This window comes from Takifugu rubripes, chromosome 13 (assembly GCF_901000725.2).
Source record: "Takifugu rubripes chromosome 13, fTakRub1.2, whole genome shotgun sequence".
Lineage (NCBI taxonomy): Eukaryota > Metazoa > Chordata > Actinopteri > Tetraodontiformes > Tetraodontidae > Takifugu > Takifugu rubripes.
In genome coordinates this window covers 10,182,411-10,198,175 of record NC_042297.1, presented here as the reverse complement: position 1 = coordinate 10,198,175, position 15,765 = coordinate 10,182,411, and the positions used below count along the sequence as shown (strand labels likewise).

At 44.4% G+C, this 15,765-nt stretch overlaps 1 protein-coding gene across 3 annotated transcripts in view; it reads left to right on the top strand.

The window, feature by feature from the left end:
• LOC101078171 (protein unc-13 homolog C) overlaps positions 1-15,765 on the top strand; it is a 75,275-nt gene that overhangs the window by 45,780 nt on the left and 13,730 nt on the right. For 2 of the 3 annotated variants that reach the window (XM_029846278.1, XM_029846277.1), the window contains 8 exons: positions 1,302-1,435; positions 2,525-2,610; positions 11,448-11,574; positions 11,952-12,048; positions 12,459-12,602; positions 12,687-12,764; positions 14,427-14,504; positions 15,705-15,731. In XM_029846278.1, coding sequence (XP_029702138.1) covers positions 1,302-1,435; positions 2,525-2,610; positions 11,448-11,574; positions 11,952-12,048; positions 12,459-12,602; positions 12,687-12,764; positions 14,427-14,504; positions 15,705-15,731 — 771 coding nt within the window. The remainder of the gene's footprint in view (positions 1-1,301; positions 1,436-2,524; positions 2,611-11,447; positions 11,575-11,951; positions 12,049-12,458; positions 12,603-12,686; positions 12,765-14,426; positions 14,505-15,704; positions 15,732-15,765) is intronic. The other variant, XM_029846279.1, reaches the window with a different exon arrangement.

Here is a 15,765-nt window from a genome sequence, read left to right as displayed (position 1 = left end):
AAGGCTCATTCAGGCTGAGGTGACCTACTGAATATCCGCTGTTTTGTATTTTCAGTAACAGTCCAGATTTCTGAATTATTTTAGGTCCTAGATGCATCTAATATTGCTCACTGGCCAGGATCTATAAGGGTGTTGGTATAAATGTCAAAGCGTCAAATCTGATTTCTAATAAAATGGAACTGAACCCTGGAATTGGCTGATGGTGTAAAATGCTCTCAGTGGTTTTTCGCAGAGGCTTGTAATTTATTGTGCATCGCTATTCAAATCAAGCAGACAAAACAAATCGAAAAACATATAAATCTCTCACTATTCATAATTTGTTGTTGTTGTCACCATTCCTCTTAGTTGGAGCAATTCCCCAACGCTGTTCACGGTTAATAACACAGATGATTTGGTCTCCCAGGCAAACACGGACACATGCGAATCATCCATAAGTTGAATATGCAAGTCGGAAAATTTTAAGCCTGTGATCGATGTGATCCCTCAGCTGGTAGGAGACGTAATCAGTTTTCAAGAAGACACACAGGATGGCAGATTTACATTTAACAGCCCCAAAAGCCCCCCGTGATTAAAGAAGCAGGATGATTGACTGTCACTGAATCGGCTGTAAGCCCTGGGGTTCGTGTTCCTCTGAGATTAAAATCTGCAGCACATTAGCTGCAGCATCAGCGGGCCTCGCCACGGCGCGCCGTGCGCCACGCCGCTGGGTTTTTAAAACAACACGCACAAACTGATTGTTGTTTCCCTTGATTAGACCACACGGGCGCCATTGCGCCAAATACCGATGCATTTGTGCCTCTGACGACAACAATAGTATCTCCTCTTTTGGAGTCGCAACATAAATTACGCAATCAACGATCCGAACATGTTGCGTTTTAACCATTCGAACACGAATTTCATCTGCATCGATTTTTTTTTTTATGTCCCCTTTGTCCAGACTGTTGTTTTTCCGCAGCGTGTGTTTTGGTGTGTCTCGTCTGGCTTGTTTTCTGAAACCAGTCGGCAGCAGAACGAAAGAGGGTGACTGTTAGTAGCTGATTGGAGATCAGTGTGATTGCTCCCAGCGTGAGGTGAACAGATGGTGCTGTCAGTGAGAGCTGTCAGATCGAGCACCTTCAGCCATGTAGGTTCTTTAGGTGCTTTACACTCCTGAAAGTCGAAAGATTTCTGTCCGGCTTGATTTGTCGACACCTATAAAAAAGAAGAAACAGAGGAAAGAAAGAAAAAGAAGGTGAAATGCTTTCTAGCTGTATTCTTAACACACTAGAATGACTATTGCAATCCTGGTTTCTTTCCCACAGAGCCGGAAACAGGACATTCCCCGTGAGGAGCAGGGTCCGTCGATAAAGAACCTGGACTTCTGGCCAAAACTCATCACCCTCATGGTGTCCATAATCGATGAGGACCGCACGGCCTATACGCCAGTCATCAACCAGTATGTACTACTTCACTCTACCCCCCCCCCCCCCCCCCCCCCAGCAACCAGCTGGTTGCTATGCCAACTTTGAAGGAGCAAAGTGTTACAAAGCGATATAATAGGTACGAGTTTATGAAGAGATCGGGGACGAGGATGGCTTGGGGTGATGGCGGGAAGTGAGGATCAAGACGTTGACGTTTGTCCCACACCCACTATTCTGTTAATAAATCCAAACGAATTGCATGACCTGCAGAAAAGGGAAGAAATGAAGCTTATTTTTTTCCTGGTTCCGTCTCGCGTTGCGCTTCAACGCAGCCCAAGCCTCCATTCTCCTTCCTGCTGCTGATTTATGATGCTTATTAACGCTCTGTTTATGCCCTGAGCTCCCCCCCGACACCGTCGAATAGATAGATCTGCAATATTCATGCCCGATTCCACCACATTCCCCTGGTCAGAGGGACGGCAACGTCTGCGCTCTGATACAGTCCCAGAGTCGAGGTGTTGCCTCAAAATCCACGGGAGCTCCAGCAACCTGCTTTCCAACAGACCAATAATACATTAGTGTTTATTTTGACGCGTAAATGATCAGAATCTACATTTTCCCCAGGTAAAATGTTGTTTTCTGCGCAGCTGTGCCAACACAACTGTTCGGACAATGTTGTGTTTGTCATTGAGACCCTGGGGGCCCATAAATGGACATTTTTGATGGGGAGACGCCCCATCTAAATCTGTCCTCCCATCACAGCCCGTGGATATAGATAATTAAACTATTGGCATCCCAGACGAGCGCAGACCAGAAATCTATATGCATAGCAGATTACTGGGCAAATAGTCTGCCTTCTTTGCACTGATTTCCCTCTCAGCTGTGCCATTTCCTCCCGGATTCATTCATTTCTCATCTTTGTCACCCCCCCCCCCATCTCTCCGCTCTAATTCAACCAGTTTTAGGAATGATAGAAAGGAGATGGGGGATTATTGGATAATGAGATTCAGTGAGCATGTCTTCCTGCACATCTGAGGTGTGCTAGAGTGCCAGGCGTCAGGCCACCCAGTGGAGCGCGCTGACGCGGGACTGATTCTGACCGGAATTCCCTTTAATTCCACCAGGTTCCCACAGGAGCTGAACGTGGGCAAGATCAGCGCTGAGATCATGTGGAACCTGTTCGCCCTAGACATGAAGTATGCAATGGAAGGTAAGTGGCGCTACTGGTTAAACTTATTTCACACTGATTTGCCGCTCACACCCCGGGGGTGTACGCCCCATTTATTGGTTGGCGCCTCCGCTGTTGTTCACCGGCTGTCTAGCAGTGGTCAGCTCCTCTTCCTCTAGATCACATGTTGGCTCATCGATGACTCTATCGATCATTACGAAGAAACCGGAGCTCCTTAACAAGATGAACAATTGATCCGTAACCCCTGTCCCCATTTTTTTTTAAAACCAGATCCTCAGGTACTCTGGCCTGCATTTTCTGTTCTCGTGTGTATCCCAGTTTTGGTTCCCATCTGTGTTGTTTTTGTACAAAGGAAAATACTTAAGGTGAATCTGGATAAAACCTAGATATCTCCAAAAGAAGCAACCCTCTGAGATAAATCAATAAAAAAGCAATTAAAGATTCTTTCCACTAATACTCACAATTTAAAGGTTTTCCTTCTCTAAAAAGCCACATTGCTTCTAAACTGGGGTAAATCTACCCCATAATATCGTGCAAATTTATTCTAGAAATGCTCTGATCCTGTCTTCATTGAGTTATAGTGCCTAACACTCCGGTCACACACCATTTTTACGCTGCCGAAATTATGATTTTCCCATCAAAAAATAAATTGAATCATAACCGTTTGTTGTACATCCTCAGATTAGCAACGTTCTAGGAAGGCTCACCTTTGACCATATCATCGTGTCGTATCCTTTGGTGCACGCACTCCCTATTCCCACTTCTGTAGCAGCAGAAGACTAAAATCAGCAAATGGGGTTCTCTGCTGGCAGGAAGACATGTGCCTGGTTAAATAAACACTTTTGATTTCATTTCTTCTGTCCCCTATTCACGCGCTAACAGGCGGCAGATGCCTGCTGTCGATGATTGAGTCGTTGTTAGGCGGGAGGTCGGGAAAATATGTGAGGATGTGATGCAGCAGAGAGTTAATGGCCCTGTGTAGTGTGCTGCTCTCAGCAGGTTACCAGCCTGGGTTATTACGATAATTCTGCCGCAGTCACTTAGGTTTCACTTTTCCTTTTTTAATGCTTTAATTGTCTAGAAATTACAAAAAAAATGAAAGCACATTGTACTGAAAACAGCGCTGAATTTTTTTACTTTTTCATCTCCATCGTCGCTCCTGTTAATCTTGAGGACTCACATGATGTTTACGGGTTGTAAGAGTAAAGACAGAGGAACTACAAAGAGGCACACACACACACACACACATACACATACACACACAGTAACTGCTGTCTCGCAGCCATCTTCAGTCGCTATGGAAACCAGGTGCCATATACCAGATACTGCAGCTCTAACTGTACATGCAGGAGCAGGTACAGACATTGAACGTATATATGCTAAGTGTTGGCAGCGTTAATGTTCAAATTGGTTGGATTTTAAGGTAAATTCATTTGACACGTGCGACTGGAGCTGCGGTTACTTTGTATATTGAGATTTATTTCTCACCTTTTAATTAAACCAGTCATCATTTTTCAAAAATCACCAAGACATTGCAGATGCAGTCAGTTAAGATTTTACATTATGATGACGTCCGTGTCCTTTCAGCCTCTTATCCTAGAACAAGAACAGGTTCTATTAGCTGTTCTTCATCCGCTCCCTTCCTCATCAACCAGAGCAGTTCTATTCCTACTGCAGCATAAAAAGAAAGAAACAAACAAAACAAAGCTTTTTAAGAAGATGGCGTTCGCAGGAGTACACATTAAAAGTAATCATTTTCTTAGATGATTAAGTTCATTAAATAACATTACAGTAAACAGTCCTCACATTGGGTACGCTTCGAACACGTGTGTGTGTGGGTCTGTGTATGTTTGTGTGTGTGTGTTTGTGAGAGATTCTTACTTGCCTCAGGGTATACATGTTTAAAAAATGGGACAAGAAGCACAGCAGCACCGCCTTGCCCTCCTTCCCGCCCCACGAACACCCCCCGCCGCGACCCACCAGCAGGAGGATGCGACTGTCATGACAACCTCTGCATGAATCATTGCCCATTTTCCTGTCGTCTCATATCGGTTGACGGGGGGAACTTGATGGCTCGTTCGCAGCAACCAGGCCCGGACCGTTTGAACCACCTAATGCGTTTGACGGGAGGGATCGTAAAACCACAGAAGACAACAGATGGTGCCAGCTGCAATTCAGAAAGCGAAGCCTGCGGTTATTGATTGATTCTAAGCATAAATCCAATTTAATACCTCAGGTGTATGTGTAGAAGCATTTAAATGCTGCTGTGATCACGCAGGAATATCTGAGTACAGTGTCTCCTTCGCTCAGTGTTCTATTTTGCTCTCGCCGCTCTCGACCATCAGAACGTCCATGTTGCAAAGAATCAAAACATGCATGGGATGCAGCAGCTTTGGCTACTGGGAGATTATTAAATTGTAAACGTAGGCTATTGTAAATGTTCTGGTGACCCACCAGATCCGCTTCTCTTTGCCATTGTGCAACATATACTGTAAAGTGACAGATGCAGCGAGACGCTCAGCAGCATAAAAAGAGATCAAAAGAAATGGATTTAAATGTCCACCTCCTCTTATGTACAATCACAATCACATTTCAGGAGTTGCTTTTTATTTCTCCAGCTGTCTGATAATGCAGTTAATAATTCCACCCACCTGATGTGTTTTTAGCATGTGCTTGTTGTACTTTTACCTTTTGAACAGGTAAATATTTGGAGGAACATTTAGGGGGATTTAACGGGGATTTAATGGCTCTCTTCTCATTGGTTTCTGTACTAATATTTTTCCGCCACATATTTTCAGAAGAAACTGTCGGTAGATTACCAGAAATGAGGGTTACTTGTTGGGTTGAAGCTCAGTATAGCTGTCGTAACATCTGATATTCCGGTTGTGTGTCTGTGTGACTTGAGCTGCTCAAACATTGCACACCATCAAAGCTGTTAAACTTGGAAACTTGAAAACTGGGATTAGGGTTAGGGTTGTTTGCGTTCTCAGCCAGGTTGTTGTCTTTTATCCCCATCCTCATAAGTAGACCTCAGAGTGGCATTTTCTTACGTAAGACGGCTGAAAGATACAGCTCTGCTGCTGGTGGAGACACCCTGGAGGAGGTGGACCAGAATTCCCTGCTTTGTCTGACTGTGCTTCTTCCTTTACGTGTGTCTGGATGTGTGTGTGTGTGTGTGTGTGTGTGTGTGTGTGTGTGTGTGTGTGCAAGCATTCAGTTTTCCATATCGGCACATGTGAATAAGAATAAATGAGGCATGCCTATGTGTGTGTGTGTGTGTGTGTGTCTCTGTGTGTGTGTGTGTGTGTGTGTGTGTGTGCACTTAGTGAATGCACGCATTACTTAATAAAGTCTTTGATTCATCCTCGGAAGCCTCTGGTGCTGTTGCAAAAAATGGATGCTGCTAATTTTAGCATCTCTGAGAATCAGACGGGGGAAAAACAGAGACAGAAAACAGACGCTGGCGGCAAAAATCACCCCCCTCCGCACGCTTGATATCCAAAACCATCCGGCTGGACTGCCGATCCGCCACAACGCAAAGGTGTTATTCCAGCCGTGTACGGAGTCACATGCTATTTAAAATGTGTGTTTGCGTTCCAGATAGTAAAGATATTGTAAACCAGTTTTATCTCTGTGGTCTCTGCAGTCTTTCATGGTGGCGCCGAGACACCAGCAGCCTATTCATTCATCTTCAGCCGACTGGAACGCCTTCACTCCGCAGAATATTTTAATTGAATCCTAAATTAATGTACCTTTCCAAGGGACCCTTTGGTTTAAGAGAAAAGCTTGTATTTATGGCCTGGCTAAAGGTTGTCTGTCGTCCTGCAGCGAGCTTTTAATAAGCTGGGTTATTAGCCTCGACTGCCTGTTGTTCTTACCGGGTGCTGCTCACTGATCTCCCAGCGCCTCAGCCAAGCCTCTCATGAAACGAGACCCCACCGATTCGTCCGGGTTGCCAGCAGACCACATTTTTAAATTGGTTTTAGCAAAAATGGCACGCGAATGCCTCATTTTATTTTATCATTTGATCAACTTGAGACTCTGATGAAAAAAACAGGAATTTTCCCACTTCAGAGTCCCTCAACAAACGTGGTTGGAGAAACAGCAGCATCGCTCCTTCGTGGAGGGATTGGGGAAATGGGGAACCGTCGCTCTTGTCCTCGCCGTCCTACTCAGATTGACTTCGTCAGACCATGTCATGAGGGGCGATCTGAAATAGCAGCAGATGCCATGAGCTTGTCAACAGTTGGAAATGTTCCTTATCTGGGCGCGTTTGCTTCAGGACAGATGTCTTTTCTCTGCCAGACTCTAATTTTTCTGGGCATAACGAGTTTTAACACATCATCGATCCTCTTTCGCCCGCGGTTCTCCTGAGGTGCAGCGAAATTAGCACAACAGGGGAACAATTGTGTCCATCAAAATGTCGGTGATCAATGGAAACCATGGTGGGAAAATGGAGTCATATTTGCTTTGGCTCATTTGTTTGGGGTTGTCTGAGAGCAGAGAGAGAAATCTTTATTCCGTCTTGGGTTTGACTCTGTCTTAATGCATTATACCGCAGGTTTGAATCCCATCAAGCAGAGTTAATGTCTCTGTAGAATCCGATGTTTTAGCAGAGCTGTGTCAGTAGGTCCATGTGACCCTTGAGGACTCCCTTTGACAGAACTGGCTCAGAGGCCAACATGAAGGAATTATGTCACAGAAAGAGGACCGCACTGGCCCTGGCTGGCGTTCTGAACCTCCAGCCTTCTGTCTCCTGTGACGGTATCAGACCATGCCGATCCCACAGATAAATTCACCAAAGGGTAATTAGAGGCTGGAAATTGCTGTGGCGAAGTGCTACACTTCATCATCTCATTCCAGGCATTTAAATCAATGAGGCAGAGAGTGAACATGTCTCCTGTGAGTTTGTCTGTCCCTGTGGGCTCCGTTAGACAAGATGACATCCTCACCAGGGACCTTCAGCCCCGCGTTCCCCGAGGAATGTTTACCACCAGCGCGAACAAAGACGTGCACACACATACAGCTGTGAGCACATGCACACTAAGGGCTTATTTAAATGGCCTGGGTGTAACTCTGATCATGTACTCTCCGTGTATAATGGTGCCAATGACACCAAAACCAGTGGTGGAGAGATCACTGGAATCTGGTGCCGGTAGGTAGGTAGAGAGGGAGGAGGAGGTTCGACATGCAGGAGGAATTTAACTCTATTGATGATGTTATACAAGTGGATTTGGCAAATATAGTAGATAAACCAGGGAGAATCTGTTGCCTTCTGACGCTGATGTTGCTATTAAGGCTGCAGCAGCCGGCGTTCCCGTCCTGCCATATGGACCAAAACTGGGCTGCTTTCACTCCCTTCACGTGACAGGTTTTCAGGTGAAAGCGGTAAACTTCTGTCACATTTCCAGGGAGACCTCATTTCCAGTTGTAAATGCAAGTACTAGAGTCTGTATGCATGCGTCTGTTACTGCATCAGATAAAACACACTGCTAACTAGTGGTTAGGCAGGGAGACTACACAGTTCTCAGTCCTGACACATAAACTATATACAGATATACGTATAGGCCGCATGAATATGGTGTTGGAAAATGTTAGTCCTTTGTCTTCCTCTGAAAATGCGGGTTGAGATCGAGAAAAGCACAACTTCAAAGCTGATTCTCAGCACAGTCAGAGATCAGATCATTTACACATGGTCCCTTTGCACGTTCTCACGCATCAAAGCTTCACATCAAAAGTCTGCAGGATACACAAATGTATTGGATTACTCGTGAATCACAGCCCCCCCTCCCCCCTTCCCGTCACAATAAGAGCGGTGCACGTTCAATGATGCACATCCGTGACAGCACTTGTGACACCATGTGGAGAATTTGCATGAGCGGCATAAATAAACATGAATCAACCTCCGGAACGACAGATTGCCAGTTTTTTTCCTCTTTTAAAAAACTACTCAGGCACCTGAGCTTCGTAAAATTACTGTCAAGGAAATGAAATTATGAATGCTAAATTAATCTGAAGGAAGACCAACAGGCTGCAGTTCATGTGAAGGATGCCTTCATTTAGTTTCAAGTTTAATAAAAAAGAAGAATTAATTAATTCTGCCGGTTCCTTTGTCTAGAATTCACCTCCTCTGCCGGAGCAATCTTACTGGAAGCAGTGAACGGAAAATTACATAATGTATTGTCATTCAGAATGTGCAAAGAAATGAGCCCTGTCATTTGTACGGTAATGTTCTAAGAGAGAGCGTCCTGACTTTTATAAGGTTTTCGATGTATTTCTCTTCCAAGTGGAGAGATTTTTTATCCTTTTACCGTTAATGACGGAGCTCAAAAGAAAAAATGATCAAGCAGATTTGCTCTTGCATTATATTCACTCCTTCGTTTGCTTGTTATGATGCTCCTCATGCTGGATTATTGAAGTTCTTCTCGAGGATGCGCCCTCGATCCTTTGCTGATAAACATGACATGTAGTTCCAAAGCCACTGGCGGAATCACCTTCAGATTAGACTAATCAGAAATAAGAACAGATAAGTGAGGGTGTGGCGAATTCTGTGATTGCTGCTCTGAAAGTGCTACTGAAAGGAAAAAGAGGATTCATAGATTTTATCTGTGGATTATCTCGACAATATTGCAACACAGTTGGCCGTGTAATGCCTCTTCTATTCATGCTAGCAAGCTGCTACAGGCGTTACACGGCTGCAAAAGTCACAGACGGGCCAATTTAACATGCTGTCACGCTATCAGATCGTGGTATTATCAGCCAAACAACAGCAACAATAATACTAATTATTGACTGGTAACTAAGAATGCAGCGGCGGGTTTCTCTTTTGGCCATGTTGACCCTTCTCATCCAGCTGTTTCGCTACATGAAACTTAGAAAGATAAAACCAATATGACATCATTAATATCTTGGTTACGTTTATAACTGGCTGCACAGTTCATTGGACACATTTGTGCCTTTTATTTCATTCACTAGATAGAATAAATACTTTACTTAATATTAATATTATTATCATCATCGCCACCTGCCAGTTGTTCTGCCTATAACAAGTTTCATCTTTCTTCCCAGTGTAACGGGTTGTGTTTTGTGTTTGAATAGTGTTTAAAAGTAAATATGTTAATTATAAGAATGTATATGTTTTTGCTGTGAGCTGAAAGCGCGCTGGCAGCCTTCAAGCTCTCATTGGGATTAAAGCGGGACAGCCAGGGTTCACTGCATGGATTTAATCGCCGCTTTGATGCGACGTGAATATATCGTTTATCTGCGCCGTGAGGAAATGCACCGCTAAAACACCCTGCTTTAGCATTTTCAAAGACCGCGACGTTGCACTGCCGTAAATTCCCAGTTTTTTTTCTTTTCTCTATTCGCAGCACTGGCATATTTTCAACCTAAAGAGGCCAAAAACGCCTCAATGTTACTAAAATAGGACAGGACTCACAGACCATATATAAAAATGTGCTTCTCAAGGTGGAACAATGAGGAGTGATGAAGAGCGAAGACAGAAAGTTAGACAGGCAGAAGGAGAGCAGGGTGCTAAAGAGTGATTCTGTGGAATATTTATTAAATAATGGTACAATATTGATCATGGGATTGGTTGTGGGGCATATTTTTGATGCTCACAAGCCGAGATCTGACCGTGTATAGAACTGTATCCTTTAAGCTAAAATCAATGGCAACGATCTCTGCGACAGCATGGTGAATGTCGGTGAAATGGGACGTGTGCTCAGCGGTGTGTCAGTCAACCGAGCTGTCTGCCAACATATTTGCACAGACGCAGGGCTGTTCAAACATTTGAACAAAGCACCAATAGTGTCACTTTTGGCCACACACCGTCTGTACTGAACACTTTGGCCCAGAGTGAAATAGTCCAGCTGAGAGTCTCGGTTGAATTCATTGTGTCCTGTTGATGCTAACAAAGCAGCTAAATTGCAGTTGAGATCTGACGACAGGGACGCTAGCAAACATAAATGTGCTGCCTGTTGCTAAGCAGGCAGTTTATATGAAGTGCACTTGCAAGCGAGCTGGAACTTTATAACGTTATTTTGACTGTCCTGTGTTCACATCTGATGACAAATTATGCAAGATTAAAAGAAAAATGTATGAAATGTTGGAAACAAAGACAAAATATGTCACATAGAAATCAATACATTGCTAAAAGATGATTTTAATGACTGCTAACAGTGTGTGTTGGCTATATAAACAGTTCCTGTTCAGGTCCACATCTCTGTTTTCTGTCTCGCATCCCGTCATCCCTCCTTTCAACAGTCCATCTCGAATGCCACCCGTCTCCATCTGTTTCTCCTCCAGGGGATCACAATCCAAAGTTTAATTGTTCTGAAGTGTTTACAGTGAGCTGGGCAAAAATGACTCAGCAGCCATTTCGGCTGGAAAGCGAATCTAATAACGTTGCAGCTTCGGTTTGTTTGCAGTCAATCAAAGACTCCCGTTTTATGATGGGAGCTTAACTCACTCAGCACCTCGGTATTATATTTTTTATTCTTTTGTGGCTTAAGGCTGTTGGTAATTAAGTCAGTTTTGATCTGAGAAGCAGCCACCAACCGCTGCCGATCCTTTATGTGCATGTTAATGTAGTCCACGTCTTATCAAGCGCATTTGTGTGATTTTGTGTCTCTTTGTATTTGTTATTTCCTTTCCTCTCTAAGTATATTTTGCCACTGCTCATGTAAAACATGACCCCCCCACCCCTCTAATTCATCTCTGTGGGCAGTTCACAGTTTTCTCTCCGTGTACAAGGTTGTTGCACTTTTACCTGTCCTTTGTTGGCTATAATAAACCTGTAATCGTGTCGATAATATATATGCTAATGTGAGCTTTCTGTGTCTTAATCTGCATTGCAGAGCACGAGAAGCACCGACTATGCAAAAGCACCGAGTACATGAATCTTCACTTCAAAGTCAAATGGTTCCATAATGAGTACGTCCGCGACCTGCCGGCCTTTAAGGGGGTTTCTCCCGAGTATTCTCTGTAAGTGTCGTTACCCACTTATACCAATTAGAAAACAACCAGATTGGATACTTCTCTCAAAGCTAATATCTATAAATGAGAAGCTTAATGTTAATTGTTTTAGCTAACTACAAACATGGGAGAGCAATAATTTGTGAAATTGTGATGCAAACTGGGAGCTGGGTCTCCTCCATTTAAGTTTGGCAGGTTAATTTATCCCTAAGCTGCTATCAGTGTCTGCATGGAGCAGCATGCTGAAGCTTTTCAGGAATTGCTTTTGTCCCGAAAAATGTTTAAATAGATAAAAAAAGAAATGGCCAGAGATGTTCTTTGAAAGCCCCTGGTGCTGTACTGCACAACTACGACTCTGACCCTACAGATGTTTTTCTCTCTTTCAGATGGTTCGAGCCATTTGTCATCCAGTGGCTCGATGAGAATGAAGACGTCGCCATGGATTTCCTCAATGGAGCGCTGGAACGGGACAAGAAGGATGGAGTAAGCACAACCCACTGGAGCCATATTTTTTAATCTAACGTCGCCTTTATGACTGCTTTCTTATTCACGCCAGCAGTTGGGAAGGACAGTCTGGGAGTGTGTGGAAGACAAATTAAAGGGTGCTGTTGACGCTCGGGGCTGCAAAAGCATCATAAAGCCATTAGACGAGGGAGCACCAAAGCTTTAGGAGACTATTTCAACATCTTGTTGTGGCTCCATGTTCCTGTGTCCACATGTGTGTGCAAATAAAGCTTTATTTTGTAAGACACTTTTGAGAAAGAGGACTCTATAGCTTTAGGACGGAGGTCTCCATGGAGGTCAGGATACGGCGGTTTGTTTGAGGGGTCAGTGCTGTTCTTCTTCTCTCTCTCGCTCACTTTCCTTTTTGTTTCCTTTCTTCGCGCCGACAGTTCCAGCAGACTTCGGAGCACGCTCTCTTTTCCTGCTCGGTGGTGGACGTGTTTACTCAGCTGAACCAGAGTTTCGAGATCATCAAGAAGCTGGAGTGTCCAAACCCGCAGGCTCTGGCTCACTTCATGTGCCGCTTCGCAAAGGTCGGGCTTCTTGTCGGTGCTTCGGAGAAACTCACCCATAATTCAAGTTTAAAGTGTAAAACCTTCTTCTTTCCCCCCCTTCAGACCATCAACAAAGTTCTTCTGCAGTATGCTGCAATCATATCCAAGGACTTTCCTTCGTATCTGAGCAAGGAGAATGTGGTAGGTCTTCACATCGCACCTGTAAAAGTCTTTGGAACGGCTACGTTAGACAGTATTGTTACCGTGGTGATGATCTCTGGTAATGATCTGGAAAAAACCGAGCATGTCGACAATCCAGTCTCTTTTGAATCGCACTTAAAAGCATCTCAATTAGCTGAGTTGCATTTATTCATCTCAGCCTTTTCAGATGGCAGCTCTTTACTGGGGTTTCTGGCCTCTGCGTGTATTGTTTAATGTGACGGACAATTAAATACAGTCTTCTGATCGTCCTCATTACCCTCACGGCTTTAAAGAGCCGTGAGGGGAGCGAGCGCAGAGGCCTTGAGCGGAGGAGGCAGATGTTTCTTTACGCTGCTGACAGACTCATTACAACTGACACAGACAAAACACAAAAGTCCCTGGAAATGACGAAAAATCTAAAATCAGAGGCGGATGAAAATGTGCGGTGGCGGCGCTTCATCAAACGATTTCACCCGAACGGCACTGAGGTATTAACCTTCCTGGGCAGGAGATCGTATTATCAGTGTTGATACAGAAACCCCCCCCCCAGCCTCCAAATGATTTTTCTTTAATCATTTTGGGCATAATCGCGCCTGCCGGGACAGATCGAACAACCATACTTCACCTTAAACCACTCTGATCCTAAACTGGTCCTCAGAAGAACATCCAGGCGAGAACTGCAGTGACAGCTGGGGGGGGGGGGGGGGGTGTAATCTTTTGTCGGAGCCACATATAATGTGATATAAAACCACAGAGGGTATGTGCACCTTGTTGCACCTATAGGCCACAGGTGCACACTTCAAATCAGTTTGTAGATGATCTGTAGTGGTTTAAGGTCTCTTCCATCAAACCAGATTGTACCGGAGTTATTGCACTTCACCTCCGTCCACTTGTGCGGCCTTGACACCAGCCTGGTTGACAGGGGAGAGCAGGTGGTGTTTTTCTGTGCATAAGCAGGGTAATCTGGACTACACCTGCTTTAAAGGTCACGCAGTGGATGAGTTAAACGTTTCCTGCAGAGTCTGAAATGTCCCCGGGGAACATTCCTGTATGTGGTGTGTTTTCTAGTCTAAAAGAGAAGATTTCCTCAGATATGGGACAGAAAGCAGCAGTATTATTACAGATTATTCACATTTACAATGAATCCTTCAAGCTCCACCCCCATTCAGTGGTTTGGGTCTGTAGTTTGTGGTCACACCTCCTAAACGGCTCACTTATTGATCATTTTCAACTCATAAATAGTTTATTTTGGAACCGGAATGCAGAAATATTGCTCGTAAAACTGCCTGCAGAGACAATATTGACTGCTTTATGCACTCACAGGCAGGTACCATTGATCAGAGGGTGCTAAATGATCGGCTGAGTTTGCTGCTGTTATCATAATTGTGGGGCTTTGAAGCGCATATAACATAATAATGCGCGACACTGAATTGCTTGCATTGTCTCTTAAAGACAGTCCTATCAATGTCTGTATCTGGTAAACTGGTTGTGGGGCTCGGAATCGATGACGTTGGACACATTCGGTCCAAATGAAATACAATATCATCGTTGCGCAGACCCTAATGGAGCGACGTCACCGGGCATAAATGTGTCATGCGCAGCATAAACAGCACCCTGCAGGGTTAAGATTTATATTAATTATTTTTATTCTGTTTTTTACAGCCCTGCATTATCCTCAACAACATCCAGCAGCTCCGTGTGCAGCTGGAGAAAATGTTTGAGTCCATGGGGGGGAAACAGGTCTGTACTCACCCATGAGAGTGTTTCTGCAGCGTCTCTTCGGTGTTTTAGGGCACCTTATCTTCAGTTTCTCCTTTACCTCTATCACGGGAATTCTGCTCTTGCTCAGTTTAGTTTAGTTTCTGTTTGCTTCACCGCTAACAGAATTCTTGTCTCAACAAATGTAAATATGTATCTGTATAACGCCAACGCTAAGAGCAGAAAGCGTGCGCCGCCCATCTGGATACAACTGAAAAGGATTTCATGTGAGCGGGCAACAGCCAGACAGCGCTGATTATGGCGTGGGCCGTGTTTTGAAGCAATCATTGTCAATATTATTATGGATCCCAGTTTGGCTCCGTTGAAGCTCCAAATCCTGTAGGGTTATTTTGGTCACAGTTGGCATTGAGATTAGCAATAAAGCTACTGGCCATACAGCATCTTCTGTTGTTGGCACTTACACCTTTCAGCTCCAGTTACAGCAAAACTCGAGGTTACTGTTTCGGGTTCATGCCCGAATGTAAATAGTACCAGCAGTTTATCCACATATTACCAATTCACATATTTGTTTTTTCATCATATACATGTATGTCTTGTAGTCGATAGAAAAATGTTCAAATCTTCAATGTGTTCTTTTGTGTCCCTGTACTGAAAAGTGATATTTGGAGGTTAGCTGAAGATCAGAGTGCTCTGGGCTTCAGAGGATTGGATGTCCTTTAAAGATCACTCCAGCCTTGTTGATGCAGCTCATATGAAGGTTCCAATGACAGCTTTAAGCCCCCGTTCCTCAGAGCAGCAGAACACGTGGCGTTCTAACATTATGGAAATAATCGGGTCAGCCGACCCAAGTGAACGTGATCGAACCCCAACATCAACCTGCTGTAACCCCCACACACTATTTAATAATCTAATGGAATCTGTCCTTCTATCCCCTTTTAACCTCCACTTCCTGTCAGTAACCTCATCTATGTCATCATTCTCCGAACTCCTGTTCCGCCTGTGTCTGACATGTTTGTCTGTGTGTGACTACCAGGTTTGTGTGTTGGATATAAAAGGCTGTGGATGTCCTCCCCTGTTGACGAGTCCGTCGGTGGAGCCTGAGAACCCAGATGCATGTGTTCCTGCAGTATCTAACTCCTGTCTCGCCTTGCGTTTTTGTCTCCTGTCGCCCCCTTTTCTGTTCCCCCTTGTTTCCTTCCTGTGCTCTCTCTCTGTCTCCAGGAGGAGGGGGTTGTGTCCTTCTGTAAGGTGTGTGCGTTAGGACTCGTCAACAGCTCCTTCC